The sequence below is a fragment of the Halichoeres trimaculatus genome, unplaced genomic scaffold (genome assembly GCF_033239565.1).
Source record: "Halichoeres trimaculatus isolate MK-OKI-2021-1 unplaced genomic scaffold, fHalTri1.1 fHalTri1_scaffold_17, whole genome shotgun sequence".
NCBI lineage: Eukaryota > Metazoa > Chordata > Actinopteri > Labriformes > Labridae > Halichoeres > Halichoeres trimaculatus.
The window spans coordinates 26,781,942-26,806,142 of NW_027437195.1; the positions used below are offsets into that span (position 1 = coordinate 26,781,942).

The window sequence follows — 24,201 nt, forward strand, 5'->3', positions numbered from 1 at the left end:
TTCGAAACACATAATTATAGGATACTAGGCCATAAAATAAATAATAAGCCAATCTTGACTCATAGGTTATTATTATTATTATTATTATTATTATTATTATTATTATTGGTTGCTAGGCGCCGCCCTGTTGGCTATGGCTGCCTTTTGTAGCAGCTCTTTCTTCTTTGTCCGTTTCTTTTAATGTTTTTGCCTCTTTTTTGCAATCTTTGTATTTGGAGTGGATCATTACTTTGTATGGGTCATTTGTTGGTCATGGACACCAAACTTTTTGTGGCTTCAGTGATATTCTTACTACTTTTTCTCCTGTGTTTGTCTGGAGATCCTACATGTAACCATGGGTGGATTGTTTACATGTAAACTCAGCCGTTAGCAGCCTGTAGCATGTCAGTGCTAACTGGTGCAAGGCCAGATGTTTCCCCACAAGGTGAGGAGAAGGAGGTGAGGTGTGATGCTGGTGTGAGCTAAGAAGTGACGACATAGACCTCTCCAATAAGATGGACGAGCTAGCCATGCTAACCCAGCAACAGAGGGAATACCAAAAGGCAGAGTAGCATCATGGTATTCACAGACATGGCTAATGGAGCTAACATCAGACACCAATGCCACATTGAAAGAGCTTCACCTGTTGTGAGCAGACAGGATCCAGGAGACAGAGACTGAACAGACTGCTGAAGAAGCTCAGTCCTGGACCCTGTGGAGGTGGAGGCTGGCTGACTGGACAATGATGGACAAGCTGTCATCATCTATTTTCTTATGGAGCTTTTTGAACTTTCTGTACACTTTCTTACTTTTTTTTTCTTGATTGCTGCTGTGACTTCAAATTCGTTGTACTTATTACAATGAAAATAAAGTTCTATTATTATTATTATTTTTTTTTTTTTAATTATTATTATTTTTATTATTATTATTATTATTATTATTATTATTATTATTATTATTATTATTATCATCATCATCATCATTCTTCTTCTTCTTCTTCTTCTTATTATTATTATTATTATTTTTATTATTATTATTATTATTATTATTATTATTATTATTATTATTATTATTATTATCAGTATTATCATTATTATTATTATTATTATTATTATTATTATTATTATTATTATTATTATTATTATTATTATTATTATCAGTATTATTATTATTATTATTATTATTATTATTATTATTATTATTATTATTATTATTATTATGTAACCCCCAGAAAGCCTCATTTCAGACGCGGAACTTCTCTTCCGTGAAAACAAAAAATCCGACAGGGGGCATGTTTTACTGGCACATTCTACAAAGTTCCGTTTCCAGCACTTTCTGAGCACGGCGGGTAAACGCGGGAGCACCGCTACAGCATCGAGAGGCTTCTAGAAACAACGTGCACCGGGACAGTCACCGGCATTAGACCAGATACCCACACTCCCCGTGAACCGTCTACACGTTTGAGGTCAATCAGCTGGACAAATGGCGAAGTGGGGAGAAGGAGACCCTCGTTGGATCGTGGAGGAAAGAGCTGATGCGACGAATGTCAACAACTGGCACTGGTGAGAAAGATGAAAGGACACTGACTGCTAACTAGCCTGCTTGTGCTAACAGCATCCATTCAGATGGTTTTACGTGAAGCTACAGCCGTTAGTTTGGGATGTTTGTGAGTTGTTTGGACAAATTACTGTTGGAAACACATTTATTAACATTTATAAGCGTAAATAGAGCGTTGGTGGTGTGAAAATATTTAATATAAGGGGCTGAGTCGACTAATCTTACAGTCGTGTTACAGTTAGCTTCCGGTGTAGTTAGCCACTGTAGCTTAGTAATAACAATGAACTAAATTTTTGAATCACTTTTCAAAGGTTACAAAGTGCCTCAAAAAATAAATATGAACAATAAAAGAAGATTATGTGACGGGGACAAGCTTAGAAACGGCAGATAACCCAACAATATTAAAAGGCTAAAAACCACTATCAGATGATATCAGTAAAATAAAATCAAAACAACAAAAGGCATTAGATTATAAATCCTGCCCGTGATACTAACTAAGCAAGAATAAATGCAGCATTTTGAGGCTAAAACATGCTAAGATAATATTTTCTGTTAAAGTACATAGATTAAAATGCACTTTATACCAGTCTGATCTCCTCAGACAGGTTGTGTCACAGGGTGGGAGCTCTGGCAGGAAGGCCTGGTCACCTTTGGTCCTCAGCCTTGACTTTGGGACAGCAAGCAGAGTCTTGGCTGAAAATTTTAGAATACAACCAGGCAGTGATTGACTGAGGAGACCAGAAATGTGGTTGGGAGCAGGTGCAGAGTGTTCTTTCAAAGTCAACAATCAAAGAAGCTGAAACAGAAGTCAAATAATCTCTTTTTGGCTGCTGTGTTTTGGGCTGGCTGTAACTTCTTCAGACTGTGTTACGGAGAGTTAAAACAGTCCAAATCAGAGGAGATACAAGCATGTATGAAAGCCTCAGGGACAAAAACAACCTAAATTATAATAATTTATTTACTTACTGTAGTTCTTTAGCTGTCTGTGGTGTTAGCAACACTGCTGCGTTTCAGTGTAGTAATGGGTAAAGTTGTGCTAAAGCTTGAGCACCTGTTACTTCACCTGTAGAGCGGCGTGTTCAGATTTCTTTTCAGTGGATCTAAACATTTGCTTCCCTCTAGGTAGCTTTTAACATAAGCATAGAACAGTTGTGTTTACTGTCTTCAAGTATTTTCTTATGCAACAGTAATAATAACCATCCACTTTACCTCTTATGTCAGCGTACAATAGAAAATATACGATAGAAAGTATTTAAACAGCATCAAAGCAGTACAGACGGGTTAAACAGAACAAAAAGTGCATGTTTGCTTCAAACAGTGCAGAGAAGTTTGCAGCATTCAACAGAATAGAAATGGTCGAGATGGAAAAATGTGTTTTCATCTGTTTGGATTTGCTTTATCATCTCTGTCGTCTCTTCCAGGACTGAACGAGACGCAACAAACTGGTCATCTGACAAATTAAAATCCCTGGTCCTTGGGGTGACTGTGGAGAACGATGACGGCAGCTGTGAGGTGACTGAAGTCGGGAAGCTGGAAGGAGAAGCCTCGATCAACAATCGCAAAGGGAAACTCATTTTCTTCTATGAATGGAACATGAAAGCCACCTGGACCGGTGAGGAAAAGATGGAGGCGACTGTTGAGTTTATTTTTAGGGACTTTCAGTTAATATTGTTGTTAATATTTGGTGGTAAAAGTGCAAACAAAAAGGAAAACTCAATCACCTGTTGTTTGTTGTAAACTTTCAAGAAGATTAATGACAGAATTCTAACATCTACGTTCTCTCTGTCTCACCAGGAACATCAAAATCAGGTGTGAAATATAAAGGAACAATCGAAGTTCCAAATCTGTCCGATGAGAACGACATGGAGGATCTCGATGTAAGTTTCAGACACAACTTTATTAAAAAAGATTAAAACGGTTAAGCAGGAGCTGTGTGTTGAACCCGAGCCTGTCATCTGTCTCAGATTTCTGTGTCGCTGAATAAAGATGAACCTGAGACGCCGCTGACCAACCTGATGAAGACGAAAGGAGCAGAGAAGATCCGCGAAGCCCTCGGGAGCTACGTTGGCTTCTTAAAAACAGGTGAGGGAGACAAATCACCTTCTTCAAGAAACAACAAATAAAAGCAAGAAATGCTTCATGTGTGATACTTAAATGTAAATTCTCAAAGTGGATTCCTCTGATGCATGTCAGTTATCGAAAATTAAACTGTCCACAAAAAGATGTTTATGCTCATTTTCTCCTTTTCTCCTGCAGAGTTCACGCAGGGAATGATCCTGCCAACAGCAAACGGCATGGCCAAACCTTCGTCCACCTCACAGTCCAAAGCAAAGATGGATAGAACTCAGGTTTGTGCTGCAGAGCTCTCGTCTCTTAATTATTTACTGTAATGATTCATCGGTTATGAGCCGCTGCAGTGTTCACCTTCAGGCAGTGTAGCAGCTCTTTTTCTCAACAGACTTTTGTTCCTTTCATGTGAAACAGATTTCCTCCTCCAGCAGCACAGCTGCTCCCGTCAACACTGGCGTCAAGATCCCCACCTGTAAATTCAGCTTGAAAGAAAAGTTCCTCACCTCCCCGGCTGAACTCTACAGGGTTTTCCTCCACCAGGAGGTGAGCATCATCACATCCATCGACTCTCAAACTTTAACGGGTTACAGCCTGGAAACAATATGCTAAGGTCACTCTTTATCAGCCTGATTAAAGGGATTTTTCTTTCACCTGCAGATGGTCCAGGCATTCACACACGCTCCAGCCACAGTGGAGGGAGAAAGAGGCGGAAAGTTTCGCCTTCTAGAGGGAAATGTCTTTGGTGAATTCACAGAGCTGGTAAGACTGACCACTGTCCAGAAAACTATAAATCTTTAAACAATAAAAAGGCTTTTAACAATGAATCCTCTCCTCACAGGTTCCTGATGAGAAAATAGTAATGAAGTGGCGATATAACAACTGGCCCAGTGGTAAGTGAACACAGACCATAAAGAGTGTTAAAACCTTAAATTCTGAAGGAGCTGCAATTAGAAACTCAGGGGACCGTTTACACGACAACAGTTTTAGGGTGAAACGCAAAAGTTTAGTTGCGTTTCAGCCTCGTGTTTACACGGAAACTGCGTTTTAGCCGACCTAAAAAGCAAACTTTTGAAAATGGCCTCTAGAGTGGGATTTTTCTGAAACGCTGCCGATACCGTTGCCATGTCGGCCTCCATGTTTTCACCTGCTGAAAACACACAGACTACCGTGTTGAGCTTGTGTTGCTCAATCTGCTGAATCTGCTGACTGTCTTTAACAAAGTGAGCATCTGTTGCTCCACTTTTGCACTTAGCATTCTCCAATACACCAGATGATCGGCTCAACTCTACTTTTTTTTTCATTTATTCAGCCATGTCAACACCAAATATTGTACCCAATATTGACATTTCCCACAAAATGACAGAATCAAGTGTCATGTGTTGAAAAATGACTGAAAGGCACAGGCAGAATCAGACTGCTTATAAAGGCTTATCCTATGTTATCATCTTTGTAGGCTGCCAACCCCCAGAAAAGCAAAGAAACAACAACATAGATAATTACTCACACTTATAAGTTTCAAAAACAACTTTACAAACCATTTTCTTAAAAACAAAAAAAGAATGACATGTTTTAAAATTTATGCTGGCATCATTACAGAATTTCACTCCAATAATGGAGATACGTTCCATTATACAATAATTCATTCCAATAATGGAGATACTTCAGCGGAAATCTACCAAAAGCGGTTTCTGGACAAGACAGTGATAGCACCACCTATAGGCCTGGCATGCTTACTACAGCATTGTCAGTCCCTCGGCATTTCCATGTTAACGCAGATCTTTTGCACTGTGCTTTAGAGTTTTCGAATGAAACGCCATGTAGACTGGGCCTAAGTAGGGGAAGAATACCAAAACTTACATTCTTGGGGTTTCGTCATATAGTTTTGATATTTCGTCCATTAGTTTAAAAGTCAGTAAAACTAAAAACACTTAATGTATTCTTTAATGAGACAACCATAGACAGTATAAAACATGGACGGGTCTCCCCTGACATCACTCGTCTGTTTCTGAAACAGGAAGTGAAGCACATCGGCTATAGCGGCCATATTGGTAGTAGCAAGGGCTTCGTGTACAGCCATAGGGCCCCTGTCAGTCATGTGACCCTTAGCTGTGCCTCTGATTGGGCGTGCTTGCGATCTTCATATTCCCTGAACGGCTGAGTTGGAAAAAAATTCACCCCTGTACAAAGTGGGCTGATAGTGAAATTAGCGACTCAGACAGGAGACGTTTTTTGAACCAGGCTGTAAATAGGTTAATTTCTGCTTTGAAAACGTCTTTTTTTGGCTTGGTGTGTATGTGACTTCTGGTACTTCCAGAGTCAGCTTCAAGTAGAAACTTGAGAAACAGCAGATTTTAGCACTTCTGCATTGTCTCATATTCTTAGACAGGAGATTGCGCCTGGAGACAGCATGGTGATAAAAAGTATTTCTAAATGTAATAAATTGAAATCAAAACCAATCTCACAGCCACGTTTATCAATCACTGTATTTTTAAATTTTACACCTCTTGCTCCATGTTTTCTCAACTCGTCTCTGTTCTCTCTTCACAGAGCACTACGCGACAATCACGATGACGTTCCAGGACCGGAGCACCGAGACAGAGCTGAAGGTGGAGTGTCGAGGCGTCCCGGACAACGAGGAGGAGCGGACGAAAGAGGGCTGGAAGAGATATTACTTCGAAGCGATCAAACAGACTTTTGGCTTCGGGGCGCGGCTCTTCTGAAGACGGTTCACTCGTAGTGCTCCTTTTCATTTCCCTCTTTTTGAATTTTTAAAACTGCTTGTCCTCCGGTCCGTCTGGCACAGGATGTCCAAATGTAAACTCACGGCACGAGTTAACGAGAGAGACGAGATGGGTGGGGCCAATGTGTCACCTGTGTGTGTGTGTAAATGTTTTAATTTTTGAACATATTTAAATTTGGATTTCTCCCTCTCAGTATTTGGGGCAGTGGTTTAAACGATGGACTGTGCCTTTGGGACTTTGGATGAAAAATGAATAAAATAAAGAAAAGAAGAACGTACTGAATTCTGAAAGCAAATTGGCCTCCAGAGCTATAAATATGTAATTAATGCAAGAGCTTCTGTTTTATTTGGAAGGTTCTTTGATGCTTTCAATGATTTGTTTTTTTACTCTTGAAGTGTTCGTGTAGTAAAGATGCTCTCAGCCAAGATGCATGTTTTATTTCAAACTGCCAGACAGAGGAATGACTACTGGATCTGAACTTTACATGTGAAGTCTGTCTCTTATATCGCAGCGGTTCTGTACTCTGTTTTTGTTTCATTCAGACTTGATTTCATGCACATCACGAGCCCCGCGCCTGTCTGTGTGATCAGATCAGTGAGGACGTTAGCGCTAATGTTTGTCACTGTCCGAAAAACAGATTCACCTCTTTCTGCAGGTAGCTAGCATCCGTAGCAACCTACAAGACGTTTTGCTATATCTGGCATCAAAATGTAAAGTTTAAAAAAAAGTTTTGAAAACATCTATTTATTCATCATTTCATCCTCACGCTGTAAAAATATTAGTTGGTTGGAATAAACCAATCCCTGTATGTTTGTTTTGTTTTTATTTATTTGGTTTCATGAGCACATTTTTTAAACTTCTTCAGGTTGAACACAGAAGTTATTTATTTACACTTACATATCCAAAGGTTTACTGTCTTTAAAACGTTAATTTACACATTCTTTAAAAATTAAACGCTCAAAAACAGAAACACAAAGGTCACTTTTCATCAAGAGCTATGGAGAGGTTTTAAGGTGTGTCATGGTCTAAAATGTTTGGAGAAACAGTGATGATTATGGGGATATTATTCCTCAATATAAACATGTAGAACGTGACATAAACGTCCAAAAGAACAACAGAATCTAAACATCTGACGCATTTTGTTTAACACCACACAGAAGAATCACATTCGTCTTCCTTCCACCTAAAACATATCTGCTACAAATGAAAATGGGGTGAAAGCGTCAGTCCAAACTAAACTTCTCTTTTAAAAGAAAATCCCAACAAAAAGAAAGTATAAGCAGAGAAAAGTCTAAAATACTTCACATCGTATGTTTCTCTCAAAAAATACTTGTAATCATTATATCCCCATGACTTTGAAACAAAAGTGCAAAGATGTGAAAACTGCACACACTCCTCTGACTCAGAGGCAGATGTAAAGCTCCGACTCCTGGAAAAGAAAGAACAAGTCAGTGTCTCCATCTTTCAGTAACTGAAGTCATCCATCACTTTTTTCTTTTTAATTCAGAATCCAACATGAACTCTGCTCTAGTGCTGCTGGACCGACTGTGTCCACATTCTTTTACCCAGATGAGTTCAGAATCTATAAATAGTTTCTGGGGTGCAGACAGAGCCCACAGCCTCATGGGGTCGCTGTTGTACCCTTCAGAGTAGAGAACATTATCCTGTGCGTTTAACATGCAAATATCTATGAAACCCCTACAGGTTCATAAATAAATAAGAACATTTTGAAATAAGTATCATTTTGATAAACAAAAGACAAGTACATAATACAGGCATTAAATTGCAAAATTAGGCCATTGAATTATTTTTTAAATATTTTTTAAATATCAAATTATTATAATCAAATATTTCATAATGATTATTCAACAATTTCATCCTTAAAAAAATAACAATAATTTATTTTCCAAGCTTTTATAAGATTTAAAAACAATCGGGTTTTTTTAAGTCAGTTTTTTTTCCCGTTGTTTTTATTTTATAATGTTGTTTTTCATCAGAATGACTTGGTCTGTCAATCAAAGGTAATGTAAGATTGATTAGTTTGGATCAGCCAATCACATATCGGCTCCACCTAATGTGCTCTGAATAATAGACCAAGTCATTGTGCTGAAAAACAACATTGTGAAATAAAAATTGACTTCAGAAAAAATATGTATATATTTCTTTTAACTTGTATAAAAGCTTGGAAAATAAATAAAAAGTCATTATTAAAAAGTATCAAATTGCTGAAATAATCATTATAAAATACTTAGTAACAACAATTGGATATTAAAAAATACTTCAAAAATATTTCAAAATAATACTGTATTTTACAGTTGAATGGACATTTTATCAAAATGGTATTAATTCTAAAATGTTGTTGTTTTTTATTTAATTATGAATCTTTTGGGGTTCCCAAAATATCTGGCAATGCAAACATAGGGCCAAACACATCATGAGCTGATTATGTTATATTTAAGCTAACTATATCCTGCTCCTGTATGGAAACCCTAAGCAGACATGCATCACTAATGATCATAACTCAAATCCTCAGATTTTCAAGAACAGGAAACATTTTTTTTGGTTCCACGAGAAAGAATGCTTTCTTTATTCAAGATAACGGGATGAAATGATGTTACCACAAGACAATCTGCTTTGTTGCCTCATGTAAAGAAAAGCGAGCTGGTAACAAATGGAAAAAAAACTCCTAACAAAGTGATTTGTGTCCACTTTGGGCTTCCATACTCATCTGTTGCACATCATACTAATGTAAGACTATAACACAACATTCAGCTTGTATCAGTTTATAAGTCAGGGGTTGAAAACTTACACTGGAGCTGGACTCGTTGTCCAGCGAGTCAAGACTTGATCGTGGAGCTTTTTCTGTCACTTCAGGTGGTTTTTTAACTGAAACGTCCTGACGTCTAGTCCTAGAGAAACATCACACAAAGTATTTTTTAGCATTTGAAAAATAGTTAAAATGCAGTATTTGGTTGTGCTGCTGCATCCTGTTTTGCTCCTGAAAAATCAGATGGGTCAAACTAAACTTCTCTAAATGATAGACAACTCAAGGCCTCCAACACAGGTCAACAAAACTGTCGGTCTGCTTGACTTTTTAAACCCCATAAAAATTCAACATAAATCTGTCAGTCTCTACCTGTACAATGGCCACATATTCATGCCTCGGTTGTCCTTCTGGCTTGCCGTAGAGGTTGCTCGCTCTGCCAGGTCCTTGAGGAAGTGAAAGAGCTTCTCTGACTCGATGCACTGCTTCCTAGAAAGCAGCAGAACACACTGACTGTATATTTATAAACACATCTTTTTATTGTCAATTTATAAAACAGTTAAAGTAGCCGTTGAATGACACAGATTATTTTTTTGAGCTGTTTGTTAAATGAGCAGAATATCTCACAGCCTGATACATCTTTGTAAAGGGGAACACAGCAGGTATACTCACATATGAGCCACAGATACCACACCGCTGTGCTTCGACTGAGTTATCAGACAGGTTTTAGTCAGGAGGCACTTCAGGAACATTTCCAGGACCCGAGCTGATCTCTGCAGCTCAGGACTTAAAACAGAATTCAAACACCTGATAACAAAGCAGCTCTGGACCTTATCAGCAGGATGGTTTCTTTTAAGAGCTGTTACCACCTCCAGGGATGTCTTTGGGACATTTCATTGAAATAAAACTGTTGTAGCTTTTATCATATAACCCCTAATTTAACTGTGTATCATACAGAGCAGGTGATAGCTGTGTAACCTAGAAGATATTCATGAATGTTTGTCACATGATGGTTTCAATGTAAAAAGTAATGACACCAGAAACTGCTGACTTTTTGGGTTTCAATAAACTGATTTCTGTGTTATTGCAGGTTTGAAAGGATACAAATGATCACGGGAACTGCCACCGCAATCCTCCCCACCTCTGCATCCTTCTGCATGATCTTCTTAATGCGACCCTGAGGGCAGAAAACAAGATTTTCAACCACTTTCAGACATATGCTGTTTAACGGGCTGCTACATTCAGGTACTACTCGTAAAATTTTCTTTCATATATAACGTGGCATTTACGAGATGTAAACGGCTGTTCTGTCAAATCCTTCTTTTGTAACGTAAGTTTGAGATCAAAACTGTATTGGGCTTTTGTTTTTATTAACCCGCACAATGTGTCTGTTTTCATTCGATACGACTAATTTGTAACAGTTAAATTTGGGTTTTATAATAACATGAATTACCATAGCTCTGCAAATCTTACACGCTAAAAATCTTAACGTCTTAATTTTGATATACACATGTTGATTTCGTTCTCTTTGAGCTGTTTAATAACAGTCAACAGTCGTCATGACGGTGACAAGTCAGATTTCCGACAGCTCCTGAATGCATCAGACGCTTAGCGCCCCATGCTGCGCCGGTAGCCGTTAGCTCGTTTCCCTGAGCCTCAAACAGCCCAAACACACCTGAACACGGTCTGTACTCACGGGAGGAAACCGCACATTATATCTTCTCTTCTGTCCGGGCATTTCACTCGCTTTCCACTCGGTTTTATCACATTTTTCATGATTTTACCGCTGACTGCCGATGAGTCCATTTGTTTACTTGTAGCAGGAGTAAACCTGAAAGCTACACACACCCGAGTCACCCCGTGACCCCAAATGATGACGTCACGACAAGAATGCGTCCTTTAAAAATAATTATTTATTTATTTATTTATTGTCTGTTTTGGGGCTAAGAGTGTATTAATCTGTCTTTAGTTGATTTTTAGGTGCTTACTTTTTTCACTTCATGTATCGGAACACCCCAATTGTTGAAATAAACAATTAAAAAAAAAAAACATTTTCAACCCACTTAAAAAAATCATAATATTGCCTTTCCTTTCGGTTATTACCTAATTTTTTTTATCATTATTATTATTATTATTATTATTATTATTATTATTATTATTATTATTATTATTATTATTTTACATTTGGAATAACAACACGATTCAAAGGCCAGATAAACCAAATCTATTTTAATTTACTCAATTCTGTTATCAAACAGCCTTAAATGTTGAAAACACACCAGACTGAAGAAAAGTGTCAATTTGAATTTGTGTAAATCATATTTTTAGTGTTGGGTCTTGAAATTTGAAGGAAATACCTCCTTATGGAGATCAATAAATTGACATATGTTTTCTTTTTTCCAGAAACTTAAAATATATTAACTTAAGTTAAAGATACACGCAAGAATATTAGTTGCTTTTCCACCAATCTATTTCTATTTTGCTTTTCTTTTTTTTTCATTAATACACAACCACTTTTAATGACAAAGTAAAAATCTAAACATCAAGAAAACTGAAATTAGCATTGGATTCAGTACATGATCTACATAAAATATAATAACAAAGAGACACAATATTACAAGTGTATTTTTAAGAAAAAACAAACAAAAAAACCTCTCTTGCAAATACGTGATGGATTGATTATCAGCAGTGTATTTCTCTGCCTGGTGACACTAATGGTTGCAAAGGTCAGAGATAAGATCCATCATAACGAAGGTTGGCTAATAAGTCATGGACACAACTTACTGCTGCTTATTCTTCGGTGTTGATCCGTGTTTATCCAAAGCCACCATGCTGCTCAACATGCTGCTCTCGCTGATCACTGTCTTTACATTTCTCACATGTCCATCAGGTGGTAAGTTGAATTAATGCAAGTTTGGAGTGAGGAAAGTTCTGTTTCTTACCCAGTTCGTATTTAAACTGTAGCTAAATGTCTGTTTTAAAGAATCTAATGAGGCCTGTGTGTATCATGTTGAACATGGATCTGTTATTTATTCTTCCTTTCAGCCACACTGAACGAAGATGGAGAAGTTTTCAACCAGGTATTGTTTCTATCTTACACTATCTTACATGTTTTAATTTATAAAAGTGTTAAAGCCTTAGCAGAAGCTTCTTCATGGAGTCCACTCAGCGCTGCCTTCACTGACCCATGTCTGTGTGTGTGTTTCCCTGCAGGACGTCTCTGGATCAGACTTCCTCCAGCATCGTCTTCATCCTCCGTTCAGCTGTCCGGATATGACTCCATCCTCAGCTGTCCCCACATCAAGTAAAATATTCTCCATATTGAAATTCAAGGATGCATTTTGCTTTTAATCAAAATGAATTTAAAGCTTTGTTTGAGTGTGTTGACTTTTTCTGTTTTCTGCTGTAGTTGAATTCGTCAAAGCTGCAGACGTCAAAGTCATAGCTGCTCTGGGAGACTCTTTAACTGTGTGTAATGTATTTACTTTTTATCATTTATTTACAACTCGTTCTTAGATATCAGGTGCATAAACATGACCGTGAAGCGATTATGGGCAGTATAACTCTCGAGAGTCCTCCAGCAGTCAGTAGGATAATGTGTTGTTTGTTTTGTCATTGCAGACAGCTATCGGTGCTAATGGTTCCACAATTTTATCAATCCCTTTTGAGTTTCGTCAGGTGTCCTGGAGGTCAGTAAATGCATCATCTTACAGAGTTTTTTTTTTTTTTTTACAAGAGATTATCTTAATTCTTTTAACTGATACAACCATCAGAAACCCCAACTGTCCCTAGACCTGGTATGAAAGTGTAAACAGCTACCGTATGATTCACTCAGCTCATAATCTGGGTCGTCTTAATATCTTTAATTAATGAGAATAATGATGACCTGATTGGATTTGATAAATAATAGAAAACTCTGCTTTCTCTGTCTATTCCATTTGCAGCATTGGAGGATATGGAACTTATCAAAATGTCATAACACTGGTGAGTACGTTTGTTTCTGGAGAGCAGAAATGATTCAAACGACCACAATGAGATGGACTGACAAAAAGCTAACAAAGAAAAAAAAATTCATAAAAGTATAAAAGTGAAGGTTAGACTCCAGTAACCATATGTTGGTTGTCTCTTTCTCCAGATATTTTCAAACTCTTCAACCCTAAAATTTTGGGTCCTTCACCTGTTGCAACTTTCCACGGCCGTCCTACAACCGTCAACGAGACCGGATTCAACTTTGCCGTAACGGGACACAACACTCTGTGAGATTTTCCCTCTCTTACTGTAAAAACATTTCTGGATGATGTCTCTTTATCCTGACTGGGCAAACCAACAAATGATCTGACCATCATATCAAACGTTCATGGAGGACATGTTTGTTTCTTTGCAGGAATGTTTCAGATCAGATCAGACACATGATAGACACCTTCAAGTCCTATCCAGTGAGTCTCCATCTTCATCATTCGACCATCAGAGGTTAATTAATCTTATTTACTTTTTTCTACCTCCAAACTGAGCCGAATCATCTCTTTCAGGGCCTGAACTTCCAAGAGGACTGGAAGGTGGTGACGATGCTGATCGGCATGAATGACATCTGTGATTACTGCAAAAACAAAGTGAGGGTTTTAAAGTGTTTGGATTCTGCTCAGGAAATTTGTTTTCACCTATAAATCTGAGATACCTGCTCTTTCAGCTGTTGAGATCTTACTGCAGTGGTGTGGTTCAACACTTCTGAGCAGCCGCACCCCTTTGAATGCAGGATGTGGTCAGCACTGGAACTTAAAACCAGACAGGGCAGAAAGAAACGGATGAAAGTGAAACTAGAAAATAGTGGCAGTGATGGTTTCCTGTCTTTGGTTTCATCCTTATAAGGAAGAAAAATGCATCTTAACGTCACAGGACACAAAAGAGCAATTTGTATGCAAATATAGTGAAAACAGGGTCAGAATTATGTCGTCTTTCTCTCACTCTCCACAGACTCTCTTCTCCCCTGAAAACTTCATTCACTACATGACAGAAGCTCTGGACATGATGATGAGTGAAGTGAGTTATGACCTCATTTTTACACCTTTACCTTTAAGGTGTGGTAAGGTAAAGGCCTGTAGCTGAGGTACGAGACTTGAATGTTGATTTTTTTTCTTTGAGAAGAGGCTTTTTTTCAAGTTACCACAGAAAATATTAAGAGCAAGTGTTATGTTCGACCTCTAAAAAGAAGCAGGAGGGGATTTTCTTCTTTACTTCCACATTTACAGTTCAAGTGCAATACTATTTTGTCCACAAGGAGGAGCCAAAACCAAGACAAACAGAAAAGTTCCATACTGGGGCTTTAACTCATTTTTTAATTCAAGTTTTTCATGTATTTATTTATTCATTTTTAATGTGTTCTCTTAAGGCAGGTCTCTACAACCTTTGCTTTCATAGGACCCATTTTGCATCAGCTCATGTGGATTAAAGTCATTCTGGAGCCACGAAATCTACTTTATCCTCATAGTAAAGACTTTAAAGTAAATTAATTCAAAACATAGTTCAAATCTAGTGAAAAATGATCTAAACAAGGAGTTTTTTTTTTCAATTTATTGAAATTTTACATGTGATGGCTAAGTTTTAATTTAGAATAATTTGCAAAAATTAATAAAAAAAATGATTAAAAAAATTACACAAGTTTAAAAAAATTAAAATCAAAATGCAAAAAAATAATTTTATTAAATATGCAAAAGTTTAAAAAGTACAATTAAAAAAATGCAAAAAAAGAAAAAAAAATATTTCTCAAAAAATTGAAAAAAAAAAAAAAAAAAAACTAATACAAAATTTAAATGCAAAGAATTTTTTTGAAATTTGGGGAGATTCCATTTTTTAAATGTCAAAAATTTGCAAAATTTTAACAATTTTTGAAATTCAATAAATCCAAAAATTGTTAATTTTTTTCGAAATTTAATAAATAAAAAAAAATCTTTACAATTTTTGAAGGAATACCTGAATTGAAGTATATATATAGTTAATATTTCTGAACTCATCATTTTTAGTTGTCTTTAATGTCTTGCAACTTATCAAGCTCATATATTAGGCTGATAGATTGTCAGTTAAATGAATCCATCCACACAGAAATAAAATATTTATTTTCTTCGAGATTAGTCTTTTTGTAGATGTAGTTATCTTCCCAGGGCTGTAAAACTTGAGGTTAGCCACAGGTGCATGGAAAGTTGGTGGGCTGTTGATGTTGTAGGAGGTGAAGTAGAGCAGTGGCTTTATTGACAGATGAGATGCCACAGGTTAAAGACCCTAAGGCAATCTGTGATGAATTTTATGTCATGTTTTTGTTATATGTCAAAAGCACTGATTGCCAATTTAATCTGGACTGGATCAAAAAGCAACAACCACACCGTTAATATGGATGTTTCTGATTGTAACAGTTTCTAGTATGCTAAATCAATAAAGAAAGTGTTAAAAAAATTCCCATAAAGCCATGAAGACAAACTATTGCTTTGTGGACCAACAGGTTGACCAACTTACAGTGTCGGCATTAACGTGTCTAAAAATAGAAATCATACAGGGAGGGTTTGACCCACACAGAAAGCAACTATTCATTCAGGCAGGTTCACTGATAGAAACACACAGAAAGCTCTTTCCAAAAGTGAAACCTGTGAGTGAAATGTTTCACCTCAGCTCTGGATGTATTGTGTCTTTATTGACTTCTCCTTCGTCTGACTCTGAATGAACAGTTACTTCATGTGTCCCTGTTTTACTTTCTATGGAACAGTTTGACCTAAAAGTATGAAATACAGAATGATCAGAAGTTAAACCAGAGTCTTTTAGTATCATTCTGTGGTTTCAGATTCCCAGGACGATCGTGAACGTGGTGCAGATCCTTCAGATGAAGCCCCTTCGAGAAGTCCAGAAACCATCTCTGGGTTGTCAGCTTCAAAAGTGACCTAAGCTTATGTCTCCTTTTTTACCTGATCACCTACATTTCAAACTGTTAAACAAAATGATAAATACTTGACAGGAACTGCTTCACGTTTCCATCACTACCACACTGAAAAAGTTTACTTTGTTATGAGACTAAAATAATGAAAATCAAGAGAAACTTAAAAAATAATGTCATCAAATGTAGAAAAGTAACTGAACAAGGTTTCATATTTCACTTAGCTGACTGATCTGATAATCTGTTAATTTGATACCCTGATAATCCAATAGTGTGTTAATCTGATAATCTGCTCACAGGAGGTTCTGCTCTTGTCTCGTCCAACCCGAAGACGACTCCTCTGAGCTGAAGGAGCTGGTGGAGATTAACTATGAGTTCCAGGTGTGTTTTCAATATGAGACCCCATTTGACATTCTTCACAACCCGTGTTAATGTTAATAATGATAATAATAAGTCAATTTACTTCTCAAAATGACCACGGGCAAAAATTTACAGATTGTAACTTCCCCAGAAGAACGAGAAAAACAGCCTGATACTCTATGTAGAAACCTACGTAGAAAAACAGAAAAAATGAATGGTGCTATTTACTGTTCAAACCAAACACTGTGTAATGGAAACCTCTGCCTTTAGGTCTGAAGAGTGTTTCTTATTTTTAACCTGGTTTCACTTTCTGTCTCCAGAGAAGATTAGAAAAGATCCTTGACAGCAACCGCTACTTTAAAAAGGACTTTGCCGTCATTTTGCAACCTTATTTGGAGGAAGCAGAACCACCTCGACTTCCTGTAAGTCTCCCCTTTACACAGGCAGTTTCTCATTTTCTGTAATTGAGAGTTTATTTTTATTTTTTTTGTCTGATGTCCTCACGTCTCATTCTCTTAGGACGGGACGATTGACCTGAGCTTCTTCACGGCAGATTGTTTCCACTTCACTGTTAAAGGACACGAGGAGCTGGCAAAGGGGCTGTGGAACAATATGGTGAGCTTTATTTATTTTAAGTCTATTGTTTGATAACCATTAAAGATGCTTTAAGCTGAAGCTTAAGGTTTAGTTTGATGGGTTAGACCAGGGGTCTGCAACCTTTACTTTCATTGGAGCCATTTTACCTCAGCTCACCTGGAGTGAAGTCATGTCAGAGCCACAAAATCTACTTGATCTTCACAATAGAGTGTAAAAATTCTATACATTGTTAAAATCCAGTGAATAATTATCCAAACAAGACTTTTTCTGGAATTCATAAAACTGTACGTGTGATATCTTTGGTTTTTATTTTTTAATTAATTCGCAAAACTTAAAAGAAAAATTGAAACTTCAAAAATTTGCAAAAGTAAAAAAAATCAAATAATAAAAGCAAAAAAAATGAAAAATAAAGTAAAATACAATAAAATAAAAATAAAAATAAGCAAAATTCCCAGAACATGTGGAATTAAATAAGTTGGAAAAAAAAAAACAATTGAAAGAATAACTGCCTCAAGTCAAACATGTGTATCAAGTTGGCACATTAATATTTTTTTATTCCAATAATATTTTTTAAAGCTAAAAAGAGCCAGTGCAAAGGAGTCAAAGAGCCACATGAGGCTCCAGAGTCGCAGGCCCTTGGGTTACATGATACTTATAAGGGCTTCTTATAAGAACTCTGCAATCTGGATCTCAAACAGAAAATGGTAAAACGTAGCATTTGATATGTCGACAGGTTCCTCTGTTGCTTAATTTATAAAATCTCTAAAAATAATATTATGGAGAGAATGGCTTTTGCATTAAAACAACAATCTGAAAAAATTAAGAAGTTGTGGTCCAGATGGATAAGATAGCCTATATAAAAGTGATGAAGCCTGAATTGTTTTGAGAATCTCTAATATGTGGCTTTAAGAACCAGAATATTAAGTATTGTGTGTGATGACTGAAAACTGTTGTGAGCCAAATTTTATGGAAAATGAAGTAGTGTGGTCCGTTGTTTTGTTTTTCTAACTTTGTATACCTGTAAATAAAAGGGAGTGTAATGGATAAGTGGATATATTTTGATATTTTTGTATGTAACTGTCCTGAAAGGACTTTGTATGTTCCTCCCTGGAAAAAATGAAATTGTGAAAAAAATCTTTAAAAATAAGAAACAATTTGATCAGTGTTTCAAAAAGTCCAGGAAAATTTGTTTCCTCAAACAGACTGTCTGTTGGAACAATGTTTTCTATGCATTGACCTGCAAATGTCCCCTCAGTTCCAGCCTGTGGGAAAGAAAGACAAAATAAAGACATTCTCCGACCCGGTGAAACTCATCTGCCCTCCAAAGGTACATCATTTAAGATTTAAAGATTTTTTTTTTGTTCTGTTTGTGTCGAAACTACTCATACTAACATGTCTGTGTAACATTTTTACAGGAACATCCGTACATCTACACCAAACCTCGGGCTGATTCTTCTGCAGCAGTCCTGACACATTTCAATGCACTGACTCTGATGTCTTTGCTGTTTGTGTTTAATGTTCAGTAGATGATCGAACAGAGACTCTGACACTGTGGGATAAAGATTTGAGATATGAAAAAAAGCTTAAACCATTCCACGAGGATAATGTTATTATTTACTAATTAGATCAATTAAACAAAATTACATTAGTTTGTTTTTTCTGTTATACAAACATGATGCTATGAACAAAGTTATAACAGGCTTTGTTCAGATTTCTTGATATAAAGCTGTATTTAGTTTTTAAATTATGTTTACTTTTGATGTAATGTGCAAAATGAGAGCGAGGCCCCACTTCATGTCTGGTCTTGCTCCCCCTGCTGGGATCATAGTTCACATAAGCCCCTGTTTACAATACAGTATCCCTAACTTATTATTACCAGTAATTACATGTTTTTCTGTTACTATCTACCATCCCCTGTGTGAAGTGGGTTGGGATAGAAGAGGAGTGGTCTTAATGTAGGGTATGGGCTTCATAATGTTTGTAAACAGAAATAAATATTCAATCAGTCAATTGGTGCTGGCAAACTGAAAAAACATCATCAGAACTCTGAATGATTAAAAGGTCTTTGTTTAGATACGATAAAAAAATAAATGTAACCATAACAGATCAAATGATATGACTAAAAAAAGATTGAATTTGTCCCAAAATGAAAGCTCTGAAAAGCACTATACAAAATAAGTGTGTGTTATTGTTATCATTCAAACTGCCTGTATACATAGCAACACCCAGCAGTCACCCATCGGCTGTTAAGAGTTCTCCTCAGTTTCCACAGAAACTTGTAAACTGAACTAAGAAGTGAGACCCTCTCTAACTACAAAGGAGCTAAAGCTAATTTCTGGAGATGTCTTCTCCCAGTTTTATCTCAGGCAGTCACTCTGGAGCACCTTCTCCTACTACTTCAGGAGCAGACAGTGATCCTTATCAAGCCTCTCCACCGGGTTTTGACCAGTGCTTCGAGCAAGCCTACTGCCAGGCCTTCTACAGAAGCTTCAACCAGGCCTTTGGCCAAGCCTACAGCCAGGCCTTCAACCAAGCCTACAACCGGACCTTCAACCAGGCCTTTAACCAGGCCTACAACCAAGCCTACAACCAGACCTTCAACAAGGCCTTCTACCAGGCCTTTAACCAAGCCTACAACCAAGCCTTCAACCAGGCCTTAGACCAAGCCTACAGCCAGGCCTTCAATCAAGCATACAACCAAGCCTACAACCAAGCCTACTCCCAGGCCATCAACCAAGCCTACAACCAAGCCTACAAGCAGGCTTTCAGCCAAGCCCACAACCAAGCCTACAACCAGGCCATCAACCAAGCCTACAACCAGGCCATCAACCAAGCCTACAACCAAACCTACAAGCAGGCTTTCAACCAAGCCCACAACCAAGCCTACAACCTGGCCATCAACCAAGCCTACAACCAGGCCTTCAACCAGACTCACAACTGGATCCACCACAAGGCTTTCAACCGGGCCTTTGGTGAAACTTCATCCATGACTTCACCCTGGGCCTCACCCGGGACTTCAACCATGCCTTCAATGAAAGCTTCAAACAGACCTTCAACCAGGCTCTGGGAAAAAAGCTTTAACTAGGCCTTCAACTAGAGCCCTCCTGTCTTGACAAATCAGCCCTGTGAGGTGGGACCTGGGTCAGTTCCAGGATGGTATGGTCACCTCCTGCTGGGGTTACCCCTGCACTCCTAAGCGCTCCAGCAGTTCCTATCGGGGTCAGAAGAGGATCCGAGCAGTAACATGTTTTTTTTTTTAATATTAGAATAAATAAGAGGAAAACACCAGCTCTGGACTTGGACTTTCTCTTGTTATCCACTCTTCATTGATGCTCTTTGTTATATTGTGAAAGGGTTTACTTAATTTTTGCCTTAGGCACCAATTTTTACACACAGACCAATTCAAACTAGCACACTCAAGAGCTAACTCACCTTTTAACTTTGTTTACTGAACATAATTTTCAGGACAAAATTCAAGTTTTCAAGTTCTTACAAAACTCAGTTTACACCCATGAACCAGGGCTGTAAATATATGTTTGTTACTTGCAAATATTAGCTTAAGTTTTATCAAAACTATTTGGTTTGTAAATGAGTGAAAGAAATGGTCATTTGGTAAAACTGATATGTAGATGTCAGTTGGCATAACCAATAATTCTCATATAAAAGTCTTGATGTTGTAAATAGAGCCAGACCGATTAATCGGTCAGGCCGATTAATCGGGCCGATTATGCCTGTCACTGATTAAGCAACATCGGCCAAAATAATAAGATAATAAAAATTTTTGCTCCACAGAGATTCTGTCGCTCCTGTTCCTGTGTGTCTGTGTGTTGGGCTGCACACTGCCAGAGTGCCCGCCCTCTCCGTCCACCATTATCTAATGTAAGACTATAGAAAGGCGTTTTAACATCGTGTAAGTTGCTCATTGTGTGTTTACAGTTTTACTTTTTTTGTATACAAACTGTGTTTAAAGTTTGACCTATTTATTTAAGGTGTTTAAAGTTTGACTTCTTGATTTATTATTGTGTTTACAGCTTGTTCTTATTTATCATTGGTTTACACTACAGTTCCTATATGTTGACAGTTTTATAATTTAAGTTCCTTGTTTTGATTTAACAGTGTTCTGTCTCTGTCTTGAACCATATGGGTATAATAATGATTTGTGATTATATACAGTAGGCCTATATATCCTGTGTATATAAATGAATTTATCATATATATCAGCCGATATATTGGATATCGGCTGATATATTGGATATCGGCTTTTTTTTGCCCCCAGTATCGGTATCGGCATCGGCCCCAAAAATTCCATATCGATCGGGCTCTAGTTGTAAATGTCCCAAATCAAACGAGTTCAAAAGTAAAACAGATGAATGAATAACAAAGTGTAAGAATTAGCTCCAGTAAGGCTAAAATGTAGGTCTTAAAGTGTTTAAACTTTGTGCAGCCCTTGAGTTTTCATGTTGTTTTACAGACATGGGTCATATTGATAAAAAGCTGTCTTACCAGGCTCTCACAAGCACAAGTACATAAAATAAAAACTAATTTTATATAAAAGGAGCAAAATCATTTTAAAGGGATCAAAAACTAATAAAAGAACTTTAAAACCCATTTCAAAGGAGTCTTAAAATGTGTTTTAACAAGGGCTCTCTTTGTGGTCTTTGTCAGCATTTGAGGAGCTGAATAGAGAGATGTTTGATGTGTAGTGACCACAAAAAAGCGTCACAATGGTAAGTTTTTCATGTATTTACTTCTGTGAAGATGTAAAGTATACCTGGAGCTGTCTTTGATGAGAATGAAAATAAAATTAACATGCGAGCAGGCACAATGACTGATGACTTTAGGTGAAGTACTGAGTAAATTTGCTTTTCTACCACAGTTTATTTTGCAGTTTGAATGTATGCAGCGCAGTACCTGAGAGTGGCCGCTGGGGGCGGAAGAGTCACTGTTTACAGGCAGGGAGCAGCTGGCTGCACGAGCTCGTAGCTGGTCGCGTGGAGTTGGAGCAGAGAGACAGAGAGGAGGTCGCTTTAAAAAGTTACAGAAACTCGCAGGCGAACTAATCCAGCGCGTCTGATTCACATGGTGACAGATTACAGATTCAGAGGTAACTTCTTGTTGATATGAAGCGTTAGTTCAGCGACGAAAACAACAACATTTAGCTCGGGCTCGCGGACTTCTGCATGGTCGCTAGCTAGCTAACTGTTAGCTTCAGAAGCTACGAGCTAGCTGGCTAGCGAGGTCCAGCCCAAAAGTTGTTTACCTCAAGTTGTGGATGTGGTCACCCTCTGAGCTTTTCGCGAATTTTCTCTGGGATAAGAGAGCCAGGACCAAATATTCACACTGGATTTAACACTGCGCGCTGTTAGGAAACTAGCAGGATGTCCACAGAGGTTGAGCGCAGTCAGGTTGATTCAGGTTTGACAGCAGCAGGCTCCGGAGCAGCGGCGGAGAAGAGCCATAACAAGTCCGAGGGGGATCACCTGCAGAAAGAACAAACAGAGAAAGGGCAGAAAGGTGTGGAGAAGCCGCTGGCTGATGGACAAAACAGTGAGGTAGCGAAAAGTTCATCAGACGTGCTGAAGAAATGCAAAGAAAACGATAAAGAAAATGACCAAAGCAGCACCGCTGACTCGGCTGTTGAGACCGTGAAGAGGAAAGTTGTTGAAGCTCCTCCGCCTAAAGTGAACCCCTGGACTAAGAGGACCACGGGCAGGGTGCCGATCAACAATATGAACTCAAGTACTCATGAGAAAGGTGAGAAGGTTTTATATTTCTACTAGCTAAAGCAGATTGTCATGGGTGAAGTGTACAATAAAGTTCCAGTTCAGCACTCAGCTCCCCCAGCAGCACGCTGTTGCAGCATATTGACAGCTTCACTTCAGAGTTATCCGCTTAAATCTCCACTTAACATGTCTGTCATAGCTCATTTGGGGTTTTTAGGAGTTGAATGAAGTGCTTAAACTTGAATGTCGGGGGGAGCAAGACGTGTTGATGGTGGCATATTTGCCCCATCCCCCTCCGTGCTCAGATTGCTCTGAAGCACCACGTGTTGATTGCTGACAACTGCTACTTCTTTTGCCTGGAACTTAGCTACTACCACCGAGCTATTTGCCTGCTATTTCCTGCTTTATGGGACAGTGACAGTGCAGGAGGTTATGTTGGTGGATGAAAGCACGGAGAGGGTCATAATGTGGGAGTAATTCAGGGGGAAAGAGCTGCTGTGTCAGTGTAGAGAGCTAATAAGACAGCCAGGCTAACTGCTGCTGTAAAGACACGTTTTGCATGTCCAATGGCCTGGCTGCCTGCAGTTCCTCCCACCAGCCTGCTCACTACTGTCACCAGTGAAAGTATGCGAAAAAGGTGGCTGGACAGGTGGGAGAGTTAAAGTAGGTCTGGTTTGTGAATAGTTGATTTACAGCTACTGCTTCTGAATGTTTATGGATATATTAGACTAGTTTAATACTTTTCTCTGTATTAAATGTCAAAATCTTGTGAGAAGAACCACCAATCTCTCCAAAAAGCCCAACATAAACAGGGTCAGAATCCTCATTTAGCGCCCCTAAAACCTATTTCAAATGGTAAGTATTGGAGTTAAAATACAGATTATCACTTAGCAGTCTAGCAGTGCATCAGCTAATCTTCTTTTATTTCTAGATTATTGAAATAATAGACTTTGTTGTTTAGGGGTGAGTAAAAATATTGATAAATCGTTGCTTTTAATTTCAATTCAGCAAATCCTCTGGATTGATTCACCTCCTGGCAAGTGAGGGTGGGCTGTGCGTGTTTTTTGAATTGTATTAAGGGCCACACAAAACCAAATAACAACAAAATAGCAGCGTGAAGCCAGCTTCTGCTTTAAAATCTGACGTTTGGGTTATTTTATTGCTCCAAAACGTCAGGTTACATATCGAAAATCAAAGCATTTTAATTAGCCGCACAGGCTAATTGAAGCTGTTTGAGATTAATGTCAGAAAGAGAACCAAATATTATAAAAGTGATGAAAATTAATGTTCACAGTCAGTTTATCACCTCTGTGTCACATGAAACTGCATAGTGACATGTTTTTCACGAGCTTTATGTAGCCACCATTGCTATTCCAGGAGGCTTGGCACTCAAACAACAGGGAAAATATGGTTTTTATGTTAGCTACCATAAAAAGTAGTTGAAAATTAAACATAAAATCACCCAAATATGCTTTGTTTCAAACAAAATCCTTC

General features: G+C 37.9%; 5 protein-coding genes across 10 annotated transcripts in view; 4 read left to right on the forward strand and 1 right to left on the reverse strand.

Moving 5' to 3' along the window:
* Positions 1–1,308: 1,308 nt before the first annotated feature.
* On the forward strand, positions 1,309–6,622 carry LOC141806709 (activator of 90 kDa heat shock protein ATPase homolog 1-like). The gene is made up of 9 exons (XM_074692350.1): positions 1,309–1,541; positions 2,958–3,148; positions 3,331–3,413; positions 3,501–3,618; positions 3,793–3,884; positions 4,021–4,149; positions 4,264–4,365; positions 4,445–4,496; positions 6,154–6,622. Exons 1-9 carry the CDS (start codon positions 1,462–1,464, stop codon positions 6,324–6,326), a joined length of 1,020 nt encoding a protein of 339 aa, XP_074548451.1. The 5' UTR covers positions 1,309–1,461; the 3' UTR covers positions 6,327–6,622.
* Positions 6,623–6,713: 91 nt separating this feature from the next.
* Positions 6,714–10,965, reverse strand: LOC141806710 (dr1-associated corepressor). Its single transcript, XM_074692351.1, has 6 exons — positions 10,808–10,965; positions 10,216–10,288; positions 9,784–9,877; positions 9,484–9,600; positions 9,157–9,256; positions 6,714–7,776 (listed from the first exon to the last, which is right to left on the reverse strand). The coding sequence occupies exons 1-6, from the start codon at positions 10,847–10,849 to the stop codon at positions 7,750–7,752; spliced, it is 453 nt and encodes a 150-aa protein (XP_074548452.1). The 5' UTR covers positions 10,850–10,965; the 3' UTR covers positions 6,714–7,749.
* A 915-nt stretch (positions 10,966–11,880) lies between these two features.
* Positions 11,881–13,141, forward strand: LOC141806804 (phospholipase B1, membrane-associated-like). Its single transcript, XM_074692484.1, has 6 exons — positions 11,881–12,004; positions 12,157–12,191; positions 12,325–12,415; positions 12,521–12,579; positions 12,733–12,800; positions 13,056–13,141. The coding sequence occupies exons 1-6, from the start codon at positions 11,881–11,883 to the stop codon at positions 13,126–13,128; spliced, it is 450 nt and encodes a 149-aa protein (XP_074548585.1). The 3' UTR covers positions 13,129–13,141.
* Positions 13,142–13,297: 156 nt separating this feature from the next.
* On the forward strand, positions 13,298–18,524 carry LOC141806482 (phospholipase B1, membrane-associated-like). Its single transcript, XM_074692045.1, has 10 exons — positions 13,298–13,367; positions 13,496–13,547; positions 13,641–13,721; positions 14,083–14,148; positions 15,938–16,029; positions 16,327–16,408; positions 16,708–16,809; positions 16,907–17,002; positions 18,240–18,311; positions 18,400–18,524. The coding sequence occupies exons 2-10, from the start codon at positions 13,521–13,523 to the stop codon at positions 18,508–18,510; spliced, it is 729 nt and encodes a 242-aa protein (XP_074548146.1). The 5' UTR covers positions 13,298–13,367; positions 13,496–13,520; the 3' UTR covers positions 18,511–18,524.
* Positions 18,525–21,923: 3,399 nt separating this feature from the next.
* larp1b (La ribonucleoprotein 1B) overlaps positions 21,924–24,201 on the forward strand; it is a 36,223-nt gene continuing 33,945 nt past the window's right edge. For 5 of the 6 annotated variants that reach the window (XM_074692040.1, XM_074692044.1, XM_074692041.1 and 2 more), the window contains exon 1: positions 21,924–22,738. In XM_074692040.1, coding sequence (XP_074548141.1) covers positions 22,363–22,738 — 376 coding nt within the window. In that variant the 5' untranslated portion in view covers positions 21,924–22,362. The remainder of the gene's footprint in view (positions 22,739–24,201) is intronic. The other variant, XM_074692039.1, reaches the window with a different exon arrangement.

What these genes read in the sequence shown, in the direction of transcription:
- LOC141806709 (XM_074692350.1), top strand. Translation starts at nt 1,462, where the DNA reads ATGGCGAAGTGGGGAGAAGGAGACCCTCGTTGGATCGTGGAGGAAAGA. An exon ending in CGTTGGCTTCTTAAAAACAG is followed by an intron (nt 3,619 to 3,792) that starts GTGAGGGAGACA and finishes TTTCTCCTGCAG; the next exon opens with AGTTCACGCAGGGAATGATC. An exon ending in TTGGTGAATTCACAGAGCTG is followed by an intron (nt 4,366 to 4,444) that starts GTAAGACTGACC and finishes CTCTCCTCACAG; the next exon opens with GTTCCTGATGAGAAAATAGT.
- LOC141806710 (XM_074692351.1), bottom strand. Translation starts at nt 10,849, where the DNA reads ATGCCCGGACAGAAGAGAAGATATAATGTGCGGTTTCCTCCC. An exon ending in GGCAGTTCCCGTGATCATTT is followed by an intron (nt 9,878 to 10,215) that starts GTATCCTTTCAA and finishes TGCAGAGATCAG; the next exon opens with CTCGGGTCCTGGAAATGTTC. An exon ending in AATATGTGGCCATTGTACAG is followed by an intron (nt 9,257 to 9,483) that starts GTAGAGACTGAC and finishes ATGTTTCTCTAG; the next exon opens with GACTAGACGTCAGGACGTTT.
- LOC141806804 (XM_074692484.1), top strand. Translation starts at nt 11,881, where the DNA reads ATGGACACAACTTACTGCTGCTTATTCTTCGGTGTTGATCCGTGTTTA. An exon ending in TCTCACATGTCCATCAGGTG is followed by an intron (nt 12,005 to 12,156) that starts GTAAGTTGAATT and finishes TCTTCCTTTCAG; the next exon opens with CCACACTGAACGAAGATGGA. An exon ending in CTCAGCTGTCCCCACATCAA is followed by an intron (nt 12,416 to 12,520) that starts GTAAAATATTCT and finishes TTTCTGCTGTAG; the next exon opens with TTGAATTCGTCAAAGCTGCA.
- LOC141806482 (XM_074692045.1), top strand. Translation starts at nt 13,521, where the DNA reads ATGATAGACACCTTCAAGTCCTATCCA. An exon ending in ACACCTTCAAGTCCTATCCA is followed by an intron (nt 13,548 to 13,640) that starts GTGAGTCTCCAT and finishes CATCTCTTTCAG; the next exon opens with GGCCTGAACTTCCAAGAGGA. An exon ending in AACTCATCTGCCCTCCAAAG is followed by an intron (nt 18,312 to 18,399) that starts GTACATCATTTA and finishes ACATTTTTACAG; the next exon opens with GAACATCCGTACATCTACAC.